General features: G+C 37.1%; 1 protein-coding gene across 2 annotated transcripts in view; it reads right to left on the reverse strand.

The window, feature by feature from the left end:
* Positions 1 to 8,169: 8,169 nt before the first annotated feature.
* SH3RF1 (SH3 domain containing ring finger 1) overlaps positions 8,170 to 21,982 on the reverse strand; it is a 74,970-nt gene continuing 61,157 nt past the window's right edge. For both annotated transcript variants that reach the window (XM_031588787.2, XM_031588788.2), the window contains exons 10-12: positions 19,509 to 19,867; positions 17,080 to 17,414; positions 8,170 to 13,286 (exon numbers count right to left, since the gene is read on the reverse strand). In XM_031588787.2, coding sequence (XP_031444647.1) covers positions 13,118 to 13,286; positions 17,080 to 17,414; positions 19,509 to 19,867 — 863 coding nt within the window. In that variant the 3' untranslated portion in view covers positions 8,170 to 13,117. The remainder of the gene's footprint in view (positions 13,287 to 17,079; positions 17,415 to 19,508; positions 19,868 to 21,982) is intronic.

The following is a 21,982-nucleotide window of genomic DNA, read 5'->3' on the forward strand; positions in this document are numbered from 1 at the left end:
TCTTCTAGCTTCCAGTGACCACCCCTGCCCATCCACAGAATCGACGTGTGGCTTACAGAAACCTGTAGATGGCACAAACTACTGTCATGAAATCCCAGAAGGAAATGTTATGAACTACATACACGTAAAGTTAATCATTTTATAGAAAATATTAACTGCAAAGGGAAAAAAAAAAAAGCAACTTAGAAGATGAGTCTAGAAGATACGTCTTTACCACACTATGATTATTGCTGGCTGTGAAAACGTGATGCAAGTTGATGCACCTGCAGGGTGCTACAGAAATCTGAATTATTTTTCCAGAAGAGAACAATTTCAGTTATGTATTTTAAGTACTTTTTAGTTTTTATCCTTGCTTGCCTAAACTTTCTCCATAAGGTTTTGTACTGGTTTTATTATACTGAGCATGCAGAATATAGTGTATTCCACAAATTACAGCGATAAGATTTGTGGATAAGCTCTCTGCCAGAGCTCAACTCTCCTCATCATCCAGTTTCTCAACATCATTTTCTTTATTACTGAACACAGGAAATGTTTCCCCCTGCCCATCCTATTTCTTTCAACAGACACAACATTGAAATACCACTGCATGAACAGAGTAAATTTTTTTTTTTTTAAAGAACTACATGTTAGCAAAAAGAAGAGTTCTGAAGAGCACTGAAAATTACACAGAAAAAAAAAAATCATGAATAACGTGCATCTTCAGGAAAAAAGGGGAAAAAAGAAAAAGAGTACATTTGTCTGTGTTTATTTTCTTAAGAAAACTTAGAAGTTTACCTTTCACATAATTACTTAGCTGAAATAATGCGTATTCTGAGAAAAATCAAGCTAGTGTTTCTCTAACTGTCTCAGTTTAGCTGCTATGTCAGAGAAGATGCATAAGCAATGACCAGATATTTATGAGAGAACCCTGCTATCTCCCAGAACCAGATAGCTGGCTTCCCCTCCCGGCTTACTCTCTGCAACAAGACTTTTTATGATGTGTCTACAGCTCCAACCGACCTTAACTGGAACAGTGAAAGTCCATTGCTTTTCTGTCTTTACTTCCCTCTTCCTACTAGGCAGAAGGAAAAAGAACGTTTCCCTTTTTCTTTTTTACAGGAAAATGAAGCAGTTATCTTTATCATCCACAATCTTTTTTTTTTCTTTTTACCCCATAATGTTGCCTACAGATTGAAGATTTTCAAGCAAAATTGCCTAAATCGGGATTGACTACCGCTGCACCATACAACTCTGCATCATCCATTTCCACTCAGATCACAATTATTTTAGGCATTCTGTATACAAGCGGGTAACATTTCTCCAGTGTGCAATGTTTACATAGCAGAAGTCATTCCTGTTTACTTTATCAAATCATTATTCAATTTGAGGATGCCTTTCACAAACAATTATTCTGCTCTAATAGCAACAAGTCATACATTTGCTTTGCAGACACCTCACTGAAGTACTCCTGTCAACATCAGTTGTCTGTCATGTGCTCTCAAATGTTTTCAAAAAAATATGGTATGCCATCTGGCTCCTATACGCTCATTAAATCCATTGGAATATGAAGGTTTAAGAAAGCTAACATCACATGATAATCACCACTTACAAATACGATAAAAGCAAGAAAACAAGAAAATAGGTTGGTTTTTTTGTTGTTTTTTTTTTGTTGTTGTTGTTTTTTTTTTAATATTTCAATTTCTTAGAACTCTGAATATAAAAACTATTTTAGAGAACAAAGCAGGATAGCAGCTCTGATTCCCAAAGCTTGCGGTCCAATTTTATTTTCCAAGTGAAATGAAGAAGGAAGAATAACTAGCAGAGGAATGAGAAGCAAAAGCTCTTCAGGTTGCTAAGGGGAGGGGTACAATCCAGAGGACATGCTACAAGTTTTGTTTCCTTAAGACCTGACAAACCACTTAATGTTTTTCCCCCTCTGAGTGTTCTCCCATCTTTAATTGAGGCAAATGGTTGTCAGCTCCCTTACTGTCACAGCCCTGGGTAAAGATCTCAATGTCCAGGGTTGGTTTTTTTTTGTTTGTGTGTTTTGAAGAAGCACTTTTAGGATTTATTGTAGGAATAGAAATGCACTGGAAAAAAACCTGCATCACCAGATATAGGCCTTAAGCCTAAGAGATGAAAAGGCATTTATCTTTGATAAAGAAAGTAACTGATTTTTTTTTTTTTTTATAGGAAACAAAAATAAATTCATTAGGGAAGAGTAAAAGAATTTCCAAAAAAATAACTTTGTGTTTTCTGTGATTTTTGAAGTAAGATTTATCCTAAACACTTCTAGACTTCCATTTTCTGGAAGAAACATGTTCTTTAAAAAAAAATAAAAAGCTTTTCTGGTAATGTGCATCTAGATTGAACTGCTGTTAAATATGTATAAATAAATGATCTGCTAAATATGCGTTAGACAATTCTATTTGTGACATTTTGGTACAATGCCTGATAAGAATGATGCAAGAAAAAAGAACAAGCTGAGAATCTGCCAGAAACAGCCTGGGGAGTACAGGGAAGCACAGCAGAAAACCAAATGGGCCAAGAAGGGAAAAATCAGAAAAGCTTCACCCAATACACAGCAGGACTCCACTCTTGAAAAACATGTGGGCACAGTGTGTAGATTTTCCCTGTTTTGAGAGCTGGGTAAGGTTGTGATGACTGACCTTATACAGCCTCTCTGCATTTTCCCCAACTCAATGCATGCTTATTTTTAGCAGCAGAACTCTGCACAGTGTTTTTATAACCCATTTTGGCTGCAGCGCTACATCCAGTTGCAACATCCTTCGTATCTCTAACCAACCTAAGCTGCCTATTTTGTTAAGCAGTTGGAGGAGAAAAGACAGACTGAGAAATAAATAAGGCAGTGATCGCCATTATTCAGCTGTAAAAGGAAGCCTTTTGCTGCAAAGCTTCTGTACCTGGACACTCAGAAATTATAACAAAGACAAGTCAGTTAATGGCTGTGGGGGGAGCTCACAGGCAAATGCAATTGCTTCCATGCTCTTGTGCTTTGCCATCTGGAACTTCACAACACAGCAGGAGGTTCCAAAACAAGATTCTTGGAAGTTAATAAATCTGTTATGCTGACAGGAAGGTCATTCTGTTTCTGATAAGACAGTCTGCTCCCTGAGGGATGAGAAAACTCATGTATGTGGAATTAGCATGCGATGTCTGTGCTAGCAAATTTATGTTAAAGAGACACAAAGCATTGCTGGGTTCCTGATGAACATCTCCGGGCAAGGCAGCCATGCAGAGATTCATTTTATGATGAAATGGATATGCTGGGGAGAGCAGGACATAGTTAGGTATTCCACCTGCGGAAATTCATAAAGCAGCATAAATTTGAAGATCTTTACACCAGCTGAGAAATCACAACTGTCACTGATACTAACCATTTCTGTGTATTTTATCATTTCTTCTGTCAAAAATAAAAAACACACAGGATACTATTCTCCCTAACAGTATCTGCATCCCAACTGTTTCCAAACTCGGGAATATTACATTCATGGGACTGAAAAACAGAAAACACCAAGCCCAGTTCAGCCATCTAACTAAAGCTCTCTTACTGCAACATTACTTTTGTACTTCCTATGTCTCTAAATATAATCATTTTGTAAATAAGATATTTTTTCCCCCAGCAGATATATGCATTACACAAAGTATAAACAAGTAGACAAAATAATACCTAAGCAGAACTCTGCATGGATCACAGCTTTACTCTATAGCCCTGTTTCCTGTAATTATTACAATTTATTCTGCTACAGCATAATTCAGTTCTTTCAGAAAAGCACTCACATTAGCACAGAAACATTGAGGTAAAATAACTAGAGCCATACAAACACTAAAGGCATAGTATGCATCCATGTAGCTTCCTTTTGAGAACAAAGTGTTGCAATGCTACAGGTCCTAATTTCATTTTATAGCATCATTTGAAAGGCAGCTCTTTCTTGCAGATACAGGCTACACGTTTGCAGTAATTTTCATACCTTTAGTGCATTATGTAAGCATAAATCTTTTCGTTAGTAAGGTGTGCAGTCATTCAATTTCTAGGTACAGCAATTTTGTCAGATTATTTCCAACCCTTCCTGCAGCTGATACCAAGCACCGGTACCAGCAGCAGACCCAGAATTACTCTCCCCCTCGCTGACACAATTCCAGTTCTTTGTTAGGTCTTCTTCCCTCTGTGCCCCCTCACTTGTAAGGTGAGGAATCATTTGTCTCAATCTTTCCTTTCCCCAAACCCAATGATCTCCTTTCTAAAAAGTCCAAAAAAAAAAAAAAAAAAGGACTAAAGAAAAGCACATACATCCAGCCCAATGGACATATTGAATGTGACAAGCCATAAACTGCTCCTAAAACACAGAAGCTAAAAGCTGTTATGAAATAAGCCAGATTTTGGTTAACCTGAAATTAAGGAGCTTCCCACATTCACTCTAGAAAAAGGCCTTCCTCTCCCACTTCTACACGTTCAAATAATCAGCATACACAATATTCAAATTCTCCACAGTAAGCAGTTCCCTCAGGTACCACAGGCATTCTTCCTGCCACCAGAACCAAAGCTGTACACCTATACTATAAATGCCTGAGCCAATGTCTAGCTGAAATCTAGCAATTCATCGTCTTTCCTCCCTAAGAAAGCGTTTGCATTCTTAATTTCTAACTCTGCGCCTACAGGACTTCTCATCACATGCTTCAGCAGTTTTCCAGCACTAGTGATAGAGAAGACTTCACATGACTAACATGGGACATGTATAAACAGATCAAATTTATCATCAGCATTGCTAAGCTTTCTTGAAACAAGTCTCAATCCATGTGCTGAGCCGCTTGATTACAGCACTGAAGGCCTTTGCTCCAAACTTGCTTCCTGTGGAGACACTCTACACTTAATGTTACATAGCAGATGCAGTTGGAAAAATCTCTGGGTCTGAAAACACCCAGCTGGAGAAGCCTCTGGGATTATTTGCTTAAGTGCAGTCCAATACATCATTCAGGTCTCTGAGCAGAGCTCACAAGTACCCAAAATTGCCAATGGAATCAGTGCAGCTTTAGTGTGTACACCAAAGGATTACACCAAACGCAGTCATGGTGACTAATGCATAATGTGGGAGGAAGGGAGAAAGTATTCCGGGCCAATTCAGTGAACCACGACCATTACATCTCAAACAGGAAAACAGAAAAAATTCCCTGAGTTATCCAAAGTGCTGTACTTTCCCAAGGAATCGATTACAGGTTTGAAATATCCATTATATTTATTTTTGCACGGGTGTATAAATAACATCCATTTGTACATAATGTTGCTAATTTTTTTTTTTTTTTTTTTTAATTATTCCCTAGAATCAGATGCTTCACACACAACACTATTTCTGGGATGGTCCAAACAGAAAAAAAAAATTGATTCAGCAAAACACCTCTACATATATTTAACTTCTAAAAATCATGCTAAATCCATTCCTGTTCTATAAAGTGCTTAATATTTTTGTTTGCTTTTTTGTTCCAATGAATCCAAAGCACTTAATCTTTTATGACAAAAAGACCTAGGAAGTTAAGAAAAAAAGCACGTGTGAGAGAGGTGGCGGGGCACAACATCAGGCTACTTTGCAATTAGCCATTAGACATACCAGCTCTAATTACAAAAAAGTAATTTGAAGTTAGAAGCAAGAAATTGCATTTGTGCCTTAGGGACCTCTTTCATATTTGGAATCACTATTTCTGCATACAATATCTGTTCCCCAAACATTATACTGTGTTACTAAACACAGCACAAAAGATAGCATAAGCCAGCTATAAGCTATTGTAAATTCATCAATAGAGCTTTTAGTTGCAAGAACACTGTTAGTTATTTATTTATTTTACAATGGCTACACACTGGCAATTTTTTATGAAGAAACATCAACCAGAAGTGAACTAGAATCCAGTATTTGCCCTTGCAAAAATTACTTCAATTTTCAACTATTTCCTTGAAAACGTTGCTTTTGATTTTAAAACAAAAAAAACATGCAGATAAAATGCAGACTGACCTTCAGAACTTGCACACAGCTAGGAGGAGGATCCAGCTTCTGCCAGTGTTACCTGATGTTAAAGTTCAAAAAACTCAGTACAAGTTCACTAATTTTTCTCTAAATTAATTCTTGTACTTGGCAGAAGATAGCTTTGTTCTGGTGGATTTAGCTATTACTCAAAAACAGGGCTGTAGTGTAATCAACTCACAGCTGTGTGAGCATGCTCTATTACTATCAGCCAAGAGAGTGCAATACTTCACAGTTAAAAGCAAACTTGTTACATAGATCAGCAAAAGTAGGAAGACAGCAGATGGAAAAATTCCCACATCATCCCGTTCATCAGTAATGAGCTCTGGCTGAGTGTACACAACAAATGTTTGCCAACATAAATACACTATGGTGTGAGGACAGACACAACAGACTGATCTTTTTTCACCAGCACAACCTCTGAAAAGATGCAACTGCTCTGGAAGCAGAGAGTTTTCATGGCTTGGTTTAGCCATCCGAGGATGCTATGCAGCTCCACCACCAATTCAACCTAGCCAGTACCAGCACTTGGGGGATGAAGGCAGGGGCCTCACTAAGAGGAAGCCTCACAGATATGACAGTAATCAAGCTGTGTTGTGGCCCTTATATCCCAGACATCCATACATATGGTCATATCCAGTAAGGAACCACACTGCCCTGTGGTGGGAGTACTTGAATCACTTACGAAGAGATAGCTTAGTGACAAAAAAAGAAACAGCTGTGGTTAAACCAGACAATGTTTCACTGATCTCTTTAATTTCAGGGCTGTTCTCCTCCCACTCATCCCCCACTCACACACTGCTGACGTGCCCATCTTGCCATGCCAAGAGAACTGCAGCAACTTTCCCAAACTCAAAACTGATCTTTAAGCCCAGCCGGATCCTGTGCTGCAGGAACATTTGAGGAATGCTACCTACAGAAATTTATATTTTAGTATTTAAATTTTCTTGGACTCAATGATCCCTCCAGGTCCCGTTCAAGTATTTTACACATACATTAATACTACATCAAATGAGAGAAAACAAATTACAAGAGCAACATTGTTTTTTTCTGGATATTGCCAAATCTTATTAGCATTTGATACGAAGTCAACGTTGACTTCCTTATCAAGGAATATTCTGCATCTGAACAGTAGAAATCAGTATTTTCTGGCATTTTCTTAAGCAAAGCCATAACAGGCGTCCACATGGAAACGTGGTTGTGACATAAACAACTGGCTCAGTAAGAGACAGAAAACAGACACCACATGAGTCTTGCTCTCCTCTTGCTTACTGGACACGTTCTCAAAAGAAGCACTCCAGCTTTCTAAGAGTTATGCCTAGCAGTCTTTGGCAAAGAGCACCTACTCAGCATTAAGGAATATGCCCTTGGTGTGAGAATACTTGAACGCACAGGCATAGTGAGGACCCTCTTTTAAAATTATTTTTACCAAGAGTTTTAAAACATTCATCTATTTCCATGTTTTCTCATCCTGCCTGAAAAGTTCGACCTTCACACAGATGACCATTATTACATTTCATTATGTAGGGAAAAAAAAAAAATCGTATATCAGATCTAAATTGTATATGCAAATAATTTCAGTGATATGCAGGACAATAGTTATTTGTGTACTACTAACTTAGAAGTTGGACAGATGAAAGCTTTTATAATGGAGCAGAAAACCAGCAGATTTTCCTGATCTGCATGCATTCAGAAGTCACACTGAGATTGACTACCAGAGTGGGGAAAACTTCTTTGAACTGTAAACTTTTAAGAGCTAGCATTCTTCAGCTTATTGAGAAGTTCAACCAGCTGAAATAAGATATTTGACCTAGGTCACATCCCTTCTGTGGAAAACAATGTCAGTGACCACTTTAAAGTCATTCAGTTGCTGACTCATCTTTCTCTTCCAAGCATTCACAGATATACCATGAGAAAATACAGCACAAGCTAACCACAAAAGATTCTGGGGCTAGCAGCTGTCTGCAAACCAAATCCTACTCTGTAATTGTGGATCTGAAAATTTATAATTTGACTGAAAAGTAACCAATCTCCTATGCTTTACAGAGCAGCTAGATGGCATCATCTTTGATCTAGTGCCTTACCCTTATTAGCGGGACAGACAGTTTTTGAGAAAAGAATAACACAGCCCTAGTAGCTCTTATTTTCCAAGTATGACAATCAACAAGCTCAGTTTCTTTTCAGATATAATCATTTCTTCAGGGAAGATATTTTCCTTGACTATTTAACAGCAGGGGGTATATTCAGTGTATGCCAGCAAAATCTAATGAAATCAATGAAGTAGCACTGATTTGCGGTAATTCAAGAGGTACAACCATGTATTCCAGTGCCAAAGAATTTGGATGTTTTAAAGGCTTATACAGCCTTCCTTTCTGGGAAGTGTGTGTAGAAGGTGGGGGTAGGAGGCCTGAAGCAGGAGGAATCAAAGTCCACTTGATTTGTGGAATGGGGTTGCATTTAAGACAGCAGGGACAGTAAACACCTGCACAGATATATTAAAATCCTGACATTCTTCCTTCCACCTTTGTAATACAGTGTTTTTTTTTTCTCTTTTTTTCTTTTCTTTTTCTTTCTTTTGTTTCTGCTTCTTGGTCTGTACACACTGTTCCCAGTACTCTGAAATTAAAATGTAGCTACAGTTTGGGTACATCTCCTGAATCGCTTTTAACTACCAGATGCAAACATTTGAAGGCCTTTGGGTTCTGTGTGCCATATAAACAGGACCATAATACAGGCACTCGAGTTGCTTGCAGGGTGCAGCTGAGTACTGTTCATTTAAATGTGCTAAGAGGAATTTTTACAAGCTAGTTATAACTGTGAGTAATTGAAATCTGGGGACTGCATCATAAGCAAACACTACCACTGTTGATTAACAACAACCTGTAACTCCTCTTTTGTTTTTTTGTGGCCAGATTTATTATTATTATTTTTTTTTAAACTTTAGTCAGTACTCAGTGTAATACATATTCTCAAAGCACATCCATCAGATGCCTTTCATATAATTCAGGAATACAGATACCTAGTTTGGGATTTCAGACATGTTTTGACATGAGAACAATTATGCAGTTCAGGCCAGCCAGAATAGTGGTAGCTTTAGACACAGGCAAACAAACACAAGCTTAAGAGACTATGTAAAGATCAAGGGATGCATTTTCACTCTTAAACTTTCAAGTGCCTTTTAATTCCTTTCACAAAGCTGGATTCTGATAACAGAAGTCATACCACAAACAAGTCAGGTAAGATGCAGGTGCCACATACAGGTCTTCTAACTCCTTCCTCACACTTAATGTCTGGCTCCTCATCTTCCACCATCACCATTCTCAGCTCTTATTCTTTTATATAACTATTTCGAGTACACCAGCTGATAAATGATTAAATCATTCAAAAGAAAGACAACAAGTTTTGCTCAAGCCAAGCTTCAGATGGTTTAAGATTTACCATTAACTGTCTACCACACTGCAGGAAGAAAGCACTTCACAGTGATTTGAGATGTACGCGTCGTTGAGAACCATGGTAAGAATCCCCAAAAGATGGGTGCATTGGCACATCCTATAAAAACATCACTATTTAATGTACAAATATGTATGAGAGAACATACTGTCACAGTTTTTAAAAATAAAGGTTTTTAAATAGACAAATGGATTCTTTTGTTTCGTTAAAGTCAATATGCACCTTTGAACGCTCTTGCTTAAAGCTCCTGGACAGAGCTATCCAGTTAAAACATTTTGCCAGCTCTATCAAAAAAGCAAGGATGCTCAGAAGCCACGTACTTGAGCCTATGCAAAACTATTGGCATCACTATTTTAAGGCAGAGATAACAGAATGAGGGTGAATAGGATTTCAGGCACCTCTGGCAATCCAGATGTTGAACACGTCAGAATTACTCAATAATTACAACTCAAAAACAAAACAGCAATAAAATCCCTCAAATCCAAAGAAACAGTTTTACTTCTTACCATGATTTTGTGTGGGTTTTTTTTGATTTTTTTTTTTCTCCTATGGACACACTGATGTCTGATCACAATTCTGGAGGAAAAAAAAAGCTCAATGATCTCTATTCTCCATTTCTAGCAATGCTGTCACCTCTTGGCTCCCCTCCCAAACCCCGTGTACTTTTTCCCCATCAGCTACATGTAGACAGGTGAACTCATCAGAATCAAGAAGGTCTATAGTTAGGCTTTACTGTTTGACTGCAAACTTCTTCAGGCGAAAGGAGCCTCTTACCACCCAACACTTCTGCCCTCGGAGAAAGTCACTGTAGCTGCTTTAACCTTAGAGCTGGGGACTGTCCTTCAATACACACACTACATTAGACGCTCCATGCTCTAGGGAAGGCTCTTCTTAACTCCGCTGTGCCTGATATAACAACACCTAGAGCAAATGAGTCAGTCATGATCAGACTGAGATGGCAGTTACCTACATATTCTGAAGCTGCCTGCAGAAATAAGGACATGGAAAAGATCAGTTCACTCTAGAATTTTTGCGTAATATTCATCATTCCAAACTTTCAACATTATGGAATCTGAAGACTTCCTCTATGAGCAGAAATATCCTCCTATAAATTCTAAAATTAAGGTCTGGTAATTTTATTGTCAAATTCTGTACAAGCAATTGATGTTCAGTGTTTGCATACACATTTTGATTTAGACGTTTGCTAAGAAAATATTTATTACGATTGGAAGTTTAACATAGTAAATCAAACACTTAACATTCACTGAACTTCAAACATAGATATAAAATACCTTACAAAATTCTTTTGTATGGAATTACACAAAGCAAATGCACAGGGTTTTGTCTGTTTCGACACTGAATTAATCCCAAGCCAATACCAAAAAAATAACTCCTAAAAGATCACAAAAAAGGCAGGATAACTGCATTTTGTCATTGCACTGCTATGTAATAAGCCCTTTCTACAAACATTTATTGTTAAAAAAATCAAAACCGTATTCCATCTAACAGAACTACTGGATTAACAGCTGATTTTTTACTGACTTTACACCATGAAAATCTATTAACAGAGGTAACTTAGTCGCTTAGTTTAAAATATGGAGAGCAGAAATAGAAAAAAATAACCTTTAGTAGTCTTTAATATAAAATGCACTACATTTTTCAAAATAAGAATATTATGACACACTAGTGCCAATTTATGCTGACAAAAGCTGATATCAGCTCCTTTCTAACTAAAAATTTGTTTCACAAAACCTTTATATATTACATGAATATTCAAGTAAACTATTTAAAAATATTAAAAAGCACAAAAACTGAATTATACAGTGTTTCAGAGAGACAGTTAATTTGGGAATGCTGTCATGTTCAACTACATATATCTATAGATATATATTTTTTCTTATTTTTAAGACCATCACAATGATACTACATGATAATGGCCAAGAATCCTTGTCATTAACATTTGATATTTTTCAATGTATAACTTCAAAAAAAAAATAAAATAAGGATTTCACACATTGCTGTGTATTTGTTCACTGCTTTCTATATACTGTGTGATACTGAATCACACTACTGGCTTCCCTTTGTAAAGTGCCGAGTAACAGCCAAATTACATCAAATTTTACTGGAGATGATGGTGCTCAGTGTCTTGCAAAAAATCACAATTGAACTTCAACAATCAAAAAATGAAAGTGTCAAATCTCTAACAGAACCCTGAAAGACTAGCATTTTTCTTGCAGGCTTTGTTCTTTATATCCATCAGCTGCAAGGAAATAAAAATATTTTATTAATGATTCAAACACTGGACACCTTCTCTGGTTGAAAGTGAGCTGATCACTAGTTTTGGTCAAGTGGCTTTTGGGAAACTTTCAGAACAAAATAACCCGGTAACAGGTAATCAAAAAGGAAAATGCAAATCATGCACAGCTATTTTACTGCAAGAATTGAATAACACATGCAAGACAAAGAAAAGGTCAGAACATACCAAAGTAGAAATGGTTAAGACGTTAGTAAAATTTTCACAGTGTTTCATACAGCCTTTACATTAACACGAGTGTATCACTTACCACCACTATTGCTCAGACATTGTATAACACCTCTTGGCCATGCAGATCAGTTTGAGAAGAAAACAGCAAATTATACTTCTTAGGCGTTTTTAGACAGTAAGTACAACTTATAATTTTATTTTTATATTCAGTCTTATCAAACAGGTGTTTTCAAGACATTATTCTTCTAAGTACCAGACTTTAACATTCCCTCCAATTTTGTTGGATCCTGAGCACAAAATGCCAAAAAAAAAAAAAAAAAAGGCCAAATATACAAAGCTAAGCTTTGTTCAAACAGCCCAGTTATTACAAAATCAGAAGGTATAGGGAAATTGTCATTGACACTCTTAAATATCTTCCTTCCTAACCTTGAGATTACTCTAACCTTGGGATGGTTGAATTTCAATCCTTTGTTCACATACATCTTTGCCTCCTGGAAACATTACTCCACTTGTGTGATTTATGAAGGAGTAGAACTAGACTGAAGAACACCACTGACTTTTTTTTTTTCCTCCATTCAAAGAACAAAACACATTTTTCCCCCACTTGGCAAATTCTATTTGACGCCACATCACCACCATTCAATATTAACTCATAAAACAAGAGACTTACTCCACTGTTAAACACCGCAGGGGAAAAATGTCCAGAGGATAAATGGCAGGCTCTTTATCAGATATAATTGCTTGCTCATAAGGAGAGAATCCAGCTTCCCCTTAGCTATTCTTTCATAAATTAATAATTTGTTAAAATCATAGTCACAAGATTTTTAACTATTACACAAAATTCAAGTTAAAAAAAAAAACAATAAATTAGTTACAGCCTTGTAAACAATTGTTCATTTATGTAACATACGTGGGGAAAAAAGTTCTTCTATATAATAAATCAGACAGTACAAGGCACACATCACACTCAAGAATCAAAAGTGATAAAACCAGCAGATGCCTTCATCTTCTTTGCTTGCTGGTGTAATTGTGCTATAGACACTGTAAAAATATGTATATTTTTGTTTACATTACAGTCATCTGAAAACATTTCATGACTGTGCTTTTTCCGATAAAATACTTGTGCTACTTTACAGTACGGTGTGATTTGAAGCTTTTGGAATCAATTCTCTCAAACGTTCTCTACAAAGCTGCCAGGGAAAAGGCCAGTTTTTCCATTTCGTTGCAGAGTGCCTTTGAACCAGCCATCCTCACGTTTTTTATGTACAAACACAATGTCACCTTCTTTAAGTTCAAGTTCTGCTTCACTCTGAGGAGGATAGGATACCACAACTCTGTACCTGTTTGATAGGGGAAAAAAAAAAACCACAAAATTTAGTTTAGTTTTTTTTTTTTTTAAATGAATGCTTTTAAAATTTCCCTATGCACGTTCAAACTTAACAAGAAACTGTATAAAACTGTTAAGTATACCTTGGACAGAAAATAATAATAATTTAAAAGCATGCATCTCATATCATGATTTTTTCTAAACTATGACTCCTTTAAAAATAAACAAAAAAGGCAAGTAAGAGGAGAAAATTGTAAGCACATTTTTGAAGATAGGTTTGAGACTCTTCCAGTAGAACAATTCATCTATAATCAAAGCATTCAGAACAGAAATTGAGCATAATTTTATAACTGTATGTTTAATATGATGTTATCCCAGGGAACGCTCTTAAGGAAGCGTGCATAGAACAAAAATAAGCAACAAATAACATCTACTAGTTTGCTTTTGGTTTTAATTATTTTTGTTTATCTTGGAGCTTTTCAAGAAAAGAACGCGTGTCATCTTAATTAAACAGTTGCACAATTTGTGTACTACTTCATTAAAAATAAACATTTTTAGAAGTACTCAACCCAACAATTTCCTTTAGCACTCAGCTGATAAAAATGTATTTTTCCAGTTTTTCACAGTAAAATCACTACTTTTCAAATACAACTACATTTCGCATTTAGTACAGGCTTCTAATACTCTTCTATATTTAGTCTCTTCTATGATGGCTTGAGTTCACATAACCCTAAAATTTACATGTTATAGTTCTATAGACAATTATGTCAACTTCTTGAAAGTTTTCTGATAATTATCATAATTGAGTCTCTAGCTACACAATCAGTAATTTCTGCATCTTGAAACTGAATACGATCAATAAGTAACAACAGAATTCAAAAGCTTCTAAGGTTAGAGAGCCTTCAGTGAAGTGCTGCTGGATGTGTTGGACAAAATCTAGTTTCTGGTTAAAATCAGAACACTGCACTCATCAAGGTTTTTGTTGTCGTTGTTTTTTAAGAGAAAAACAATGAATTAACAATCTGTTGAAGACAAAATACTGACTGTAGCTCAATACACCCCTAATAACACCAGTTAATTCTGTAATACTGAAACACCAAAAGATTAAAGTACTGCATTCTTCTTAAGAACATATCGTAACAAAAAATGAAGTCTGTCTGCATCTTTAAAAGTGTTCAGAAAAGGGTAGCAGCACTGTGTAAATAGTTATAGTCTCTCGGGAGATCTATGTATAGCAAATCGTACTGGGACATAATCACTTCTCAAATCAGGACTCAATGAAGATATAAAGGAGAGTGGATGCCAACAGGCACAATTTAGCTCATGGGAGAAGAGTAATGGGAAGCAAACTGCTGGTTTGCTACAAAGATCTGCAGTAGCAAGATGGAAAGGAATGCCACCATCTTCCTTTCCTTTGGAGAAATGGCTACAGGTAACAGGCTGCCCAGAGAGGTTGTGGATGCCCCATCCCTGGAGGTGTTCAAGGCCAGATTGGATGGGGCCCTGGGCAGCCTGGTCTAGCATTAAATGAGGAGGTTGGTGGCCCTGCGTGTTGGCAGGGGGGTTGGAGATTCATGATCCTTGAGGTCCCTTCCAACCCTGGCCATTCTGTGATTCTGTATCGAAGTATTTATCTGCAAATCCATGCCACCAGCAGCCTGTGTGCTCTCAAATCTGTTAATCCATTTACTCTGTATGAATGTAAACAAGCTCTTTAATGGTTTGAATTTTACTTTCAATTTTCTACAGAACACACATTAAATATACTGTAAGAGAACTTGGCAATACTACTGAATGGAAAAACAGTGGGATTACAATGAAGAATGTGTTCCCATGTCTTAAAGGCAAGGCAAGACTCTGGGGAAAACTCTGTATCAAACAAATATTTTCAAGTGCTTTTCAGAGTTGATTCAGGCACTTTTACTTCTTATTCATGCAGAACATCAGCAGAACATAACTCCTAAATCCTATAGCTGACTTTGAAAACAGAACTTGAATGCTAATAATTATTCTCCAAAGTCAGAGTAGAGTACTGCTGTGGTTTTATACAGACAGACTGTAGCCTGTGATTGGAATTATGATATGTAAGAGCAGAACAATCTTAGCATGGGATTTCTCTGTTCTTCAGCTCTTCTTGAGGTTTCTTTCATTAATACTTTCCATCCCTCTCTCAAAATGTTACGAGAAGATACAGCGCGTTCTCTATGCATCCCTCCCTAGAACTAATAACACTGATTCATGTTCACAAGATACTCTGAAGACAGAAGTACATAGTCCTATTAAGCAACAAGAAAAAGTGACAAGAGCACATCAGCAAGAAAAGTATTAAACCTTCCCTGAAAAGCACAAAGAGAATCCATATGAAATTCTGCTTAAATACACTGACATAAAATATAATAACTCTGCATAAGTAGCAGAGAGAATGAATTTGTGGTAGCATTTCTCTGGTAGTGATTATCACTTCCCTAAATATTAAGAATACAGTTATATTAAAAGGATTTTTTTCATATATGTTATTATTAGAGTAATAGAAGTATACAGCATCATTCTCAACAAATAGTTCCAAGAAATCAGTCTCCAACATGGAAGTAAAAAACCTATTTTTCGTGAAGATGCAATTAGCTTTATACAAATAATCACTGATCATGCTAGAATTAATTTGATATTATTATTGCATTCAAAGCATAAGAACATACTATTATGCCAAACTGACTCATGATTTTGTGAAAATAAATTATTTTTTAAGAAAAATCTTTTCTTATTTTCCATCTACAAGTGTAAATCTACTTCAGAAATTCAGTACGAGTTAGAAATTTCCTCAAAGAAAACTGCATGGAAACAGTAATAAACTTTTAAATAACGTTGTAGGTATGACAGAAGTCAAATAAAAGAAAGTAAAAACGTATATACTGTCTGTCTCTTAATACATGGATGTAGCTTAAGATCAATAAGACTAGAAGCACAATGGTATGCTCACACATCATGCATGACTAGCACTAGAACAAGCTCTACACTAGTCAGCAGAATTCAGTTTAGAGCTGTTAAACTGGAACTCTGTTTTTTTCTGCATGTAGCTACATGAAAAAAAAAATCCTTCAGTAGTCTTCATAATGCTTGTCTACTTTCAAGGGTAATAAAAAGAAACAGTAGTTAGGGACTGGGAAGGAAGAGGCAGTTTTCTACAACCTACCAAGGACCTTGAAATCTGAAAATATTGGGTGGATGCAAAAGGAAAGTGATTGAACCTTGAAGTAACTGCCTGGCTGCTTCAGAGACCAGACAGCTGTGCACTTTCGAGTCTCACTTGTCAAGATGCAGAGGCTATCCTAACAATTCCTATGTGGAGTGCATAGTAACAAGGAATTCATGTAGGAAAAGCATCTCTGCAACAGTTTAAGAAATCATGTATTAATCTGACACAGAGATAAATTACTTATTCAGCATAGATTTGGGTTGGTAGTTAAGTACTGCTAATAATCCTAAAGGTCTGACCTGATAATTCTGTATGCAAAACTGTAGTTAGTGTTTTGCAAAAGAGACCTGTTCTCTCGACCTCAGTCCTCATTCCAAGGCTAGATCACTGTATTTTACCATGTATTTACACCAAAATTTTAAAGTAACAGAAAGCAAACAAGCATAAATATTAAAGTTGGTTAAGTATATAAAGCATTGTTAGAAGAGCAAACTTAGTTTTTACAAGATCTCAGCACTGTGAAGAACCGCTAGCAGTTCTAATACACAGAGAACATCACAGAGTGCAATTTTTTTTTTGGTTTGCCTACATTTTGAGGCTGAGGATAACTTACCTTTCACAGACAAGAGGCCTGGACTCATTCAAGACTGGACCCAGGGACGAGCAAGGCAGCCGTGGTGGTGGTGCTATGGGAATAGCAGAATCCAAGGAACTCGTTTTCCGCTGCAACATCTCCTGTGCTGGCCCAGAGACCTCGCAGTCAGTGGGACAGGTTCCAGCTCTGCTATGACCTCCTGCTGATGGAAGTTCTGGCCCAACTGCACCTTGCAGGGCTAACTCTGTGGCTGCCTGCTCGACCTCCAGAGTTGGAGATGCTGGAGGTGACAACCGTGGCTTGCGTTTAGTGGATGCTCCAGAAAGCAGTTTCAGCAAACCCTTTTTTTCTTTCTGTAAGCAAAGGGCAGTGCCTCGTTTCAGAACAAAGGTATTCTACAAAGAGTTAAACACTTACAGATGCCACCTTGTCCAGAAGAGACTTAGTAATGAGGAAATGCTTGATGAAATCATTACAAGAGACCATTATGAAAATTATAAAAGAGAATTACTAAAACTGTGAAGAGAAAGATGCTAACTCATTCAGATCATAAACCAGCCCTTTTGCTTAGTTAAAGTAAGTTAAAGCTAACCTTAAAAGCCAACGTCAGTGGACCAAAAATTTGTCTACAAAAAGGAGGGAGTCATTAGAGACTGACAAAGGGGAATCCAAGAAGTAAAACAGTTAACTCTCAATTCCTTCCTGGAAACTTCCATGTTATCTCAGACCAAGCAGGGAGAAAAGTCTGCCCTGGAGGCTGCTGTTTCGATAAGTGTATTTTATTTATTTTCCTTCAGTAAGGGAAGGCCTTCACGATTTAGCAAAAATTTGCCACAAGGGGAATGCATTGTGTTTTGCTGCTCTGCTAGAAGGGTGAATTGTAAACATTCTTCTTGCTTGCCCAGACAGGAATCCCTGAAGACTAGGACTCACCCTGAAGAGAATTATTTAAGTTGCTTTTGTGTTTCTTGTTGTGTTTTTTTTTTTTAAGGGGTGTGGCAGCGATCATCTCACCAACTCCCTGACTAAGTGAATTTAGTGCTTAGGAGAAGTGCCAGATTGTAAGCCCTGAAGACAAAAATAAGCTATAAGCTAACCACAGAAAGAGAAAAGCTCAGCAGTGTGAGACTTTTATTACAGCTTAGGATGCAGTGGAATTGGTGAACTGTGAATGAAAAATCCTCTGTCTTTTTTCCAAGTCTCCAATAACTTCAAGCTATTTCAGCAAAAAGCTGCTGTCTACAAAATGGGAAAGAAAAAGAGAAACTCCAAGGAATTAGCATAGTCCAAATACATCAGCATCTTTCACCTTAAACTCTAAATCTATTCTTTAAAAGTCCTTCCTACAGGCATCTTGGTCTGTTTTCAGTGGTTACAACTGAAAGTCATTTAAAAATGAAGTTCTACGTTTCTCCATTCAACAATAACCAACAAAAATAATTAAAAAGTGGGTGAGATTACTGTTACAGCCTATGATTAAAACTTTCATAAACTTCATTAAGAAGAGTATGTGGGTGAAAAGTATCAACGTAATGCCTAAAACATTTGAGATCTAAAGGAAGTTGTGGAAAAAAAAAACAGAAAAAAGGTTTCAAATACTCCACAACTGTAAAACAAAACTGGTTAGAAATTTGTTGGAATGTTTCTGCCAACAATGTAACATAATGACACCGTTGGACAGTAAAAACGAATTTGGACGCAGAGTAAAGTACTTCAAATGGGAAGGAAAAAAATGGAATTGCTAGACTGACCTTCATTTCAAAAAGACAGTTACATGTCTGGTTTTTCAGCTTTCTTTTTTTCTTTGTGCAACAAACACTGCTTGTAACACATTTTCTATGATCTGTGTGTCTGCTTAACAAGGAAGAAAAATTTTCTAAGGCTTATTTTTTCCATTCATTTATCCAACCTAAAGGAATATTGATTAACACTAAATATGAATTTTATTTCATTAGATTGAACTCTTCGTGGTCCTGTTAGTTCATCACCTTTTTTTTTGTTTACTCTTTTTTTTTTCCTCTCCATTACCACATTAATACATAAGTTTAGAGATACTTACAGATAACGTTTGCTAACCATGCAACTTTCTTAGGTATCCAGCATCCTGGCTTCAGATCCAGAATACAAACTATTTAAAATCCCAACAGTCAGTCAGCTCTTCTGAACTTTCTCAACTCACCATTTTTCATCCAAATAACAGCATGAACCAGCTACTCTATTTTAACCCTTCTCCAATGTCTGCTCTGTATTTTATATATCCCTATTTTTGAATGGCCATGAAAGGGCTTGCCTGCAGCTGTAGTCACAAAATGGCTGCCTGAGTTTCAGGTTAAGCCTTTCTAACCTTACAGCACTGCTCTTCAGCAGAGGTAGGAAAAAAGCACTGCTAAGAAGTGTGCATGAAGAAAATCAGAGCATTCAAGAGAGTGATTTGATTCTCTACGCACCTTGACATCCTTGTCTGTTTTACTGGCAGCAGCACTACCACCAGCTGCTAAAGAGCTCTCTGGAGATGCAGGAGCTACAGGGTGAGTGTTCACAGTTCTCCCACTTATATCTCCCTCCAAAGATGAAGCAGCAACGTTGGGAGAATTCAAAGAAGCTGCTGCACATGCCAGTGGGATGGCTGAACGGTTCACATTCACAGCTGTGACATAAGCAGCAGTATTTGGAAGCTGGGACTGGAGCTGCTGGGAGGCAACAGAATGGTGGGGAATGATCACAGCTGCAGGAATAAGGCATGTTTGACTTTGTGCTTGTATGGGTGTGACTGCTGCTGTAGGCCGGTCTTGATTGTGTACAGCAACTAGAACAAAAGGATAACATGAGAGAGTTCAACTTTGCACAAAGCATGCAAAAAATGAGGTACTGTCACCATCTTGCAACTAGTTGATTTTAAAAAGTTTTCTTCCTACTATGTCACTTCCATTTATATTACCATAATAACATCTTACACAGCATCAAATATATCTCTACCTAATAGTGGAGCAGCATATGCCTAGTAATCTACTTACATCAGTCTGCCACAGGAAGATTAACAGCACTGCAGCTATCGTGGAGATGTCCAAGCTGCTAAGCAAAGTACTTCAATTGCAAAAAGCATGTTCACAAGAGCTAGATAAATACTGCCTGGAATTTGTTTGTTCCTTATTATATGCTATGTAGTTGTCAGTGCACATAAAACAATACAGAAAGAAACACTCCTTTACAGAAGCTGCTAAAAATATAATTGGATTGTTTTCCCTAAACAAAAGCCACAACAGACTTAGTGGGTCTTTCAAACAGTAACTACAGTGGCAATTACTGCTATGAGTGGTTTTTCTGAAAACATATGCTATTGTCTCTTGGGATGTTTAAATATAGAAATGGATTTACTCATACCCCTGGTGAAATAAAAGCAACATTACACTGAAAGTTAGAGAGCAGCATAGGGATGAATATATTAACCCGGGCTGCAGCCCAGCTGCAAAGCACAGATCTCTACATGAATTTATCCTTTCCAAGAAACAACATTGCTTGTTACAGTAATACTGTCAACAATACGTGCTTTAGCTCATATAAACAGGTTGGACATCTCTGTACCACCAGGTGGTATGAAGTGCAGACATCTCACCTGAACAATACACAGCTAAATGCAGCATTCCATTGTTGTACCAGGGTCTTTCCTTCAGATATGCTGAAACTCAATAGCTAGGAAAGGGTAAACCCTCTGGTATGGTGCATGCACTTCTCAAATAAATCAATTCATTTTGATTTTTCAGATACAAATTAAGAGTTTCAGGCTTGTTACAGAAGTAATATCCTGGAATCAAGCCTCTAGTGCTTTCCTCTCTTCATTCTCCTGGTAGATTGTACCAACAGTGCATTAGAGAAGACTGACACAGTTCATAAGTTTGATATAACAATACTACAGTAAGTATTATATCCAATTACAGTCTCTGAGATAAGAAACACAAGTTCTTTCTTAAAAAGAAAGCAGCACTAAATGCTACGTATACTTTTTGATATGTGATGTCTCCCACCATATCAGATCTTTCTAAGTATCATGAACATTTCAAAAAGAAGATGATAAGAATACAGGCTAGCCTAAAACCAAAAGCGGCAAGCTTTTTGATTGTTAAAAAAAAGTACAGAACAAAAAAACAACACGAATTCCAACAATTATTAACTACCTCTTGTTTGCAAGATAAAGCCAGTTTTCTTGCAAGTACCTGCTGTTTTGCAAGTTATGTCTATGCTTGCATACAATCAATGAAGTGAAAGTATGGGATTGCTTTCTGGCTTTGTTTTCTGAACTGTAACAGAAACTGCAGGTAGGCACCTGAAGTACCTCTATTTCCATACAGTTCATCCTTAATGAAACAGGTATAATATACATTTCCTTCCCAGTTCCTTTTGGTGAAGGAATACAAACTCCTCAGACACTGCTTGTCTTCAGTGGCACTAAGATAATTTGAAGAACAATCCTCAAAGTCCTAAGCTAAACAGAAACTGAAGAGCCCTACAAACTGCAGCGTTAGCCTGTGAAGCCTCATCAAGAGAGTAATACTCAGACAGCAAAAGTTCAAGATGATCACATTTCAGATGCTGACTACATAGTTCTCTCTAACATTTGAATATAAAGCAGCCATTATTGCTTTAGTTTTGGTTAAAGAGGCCCTTACAAGGAACAGATCTATAGTTGTGACTGAACAGTATACTTTTACACCACAATCCAGTGTTAAGTTCCCAATGAAGAGAGTCCTGCTGCTCTGCATTTTCCATTTGGGACCTGAGAAGTTGGTGGGCAGTGTGCTGTCATGTTTTCCAGCTGAATAAACTGTAAGAGCGTATTCATCTTGACAGAAGCATCGAGATGCAGAAACAGAAAAGCCTTTGGAGCTCACAGGAGCTTTCTCTTTTGCACAGTCACTTGCAAGCT

Source organism: Phasianus colchicus, chromosome 4 (genome assembly GCF_987193195.1).
Source record: "Phasianus colchicus chromosome 4, bPhaCol1.hap1.1, whole genome shotgun sequence".
NCBI lineage: Eukaryota > Metazoa > Chordata > Aves > Galliformes > Phasianidae > Phasianus > Phasianus colchicus.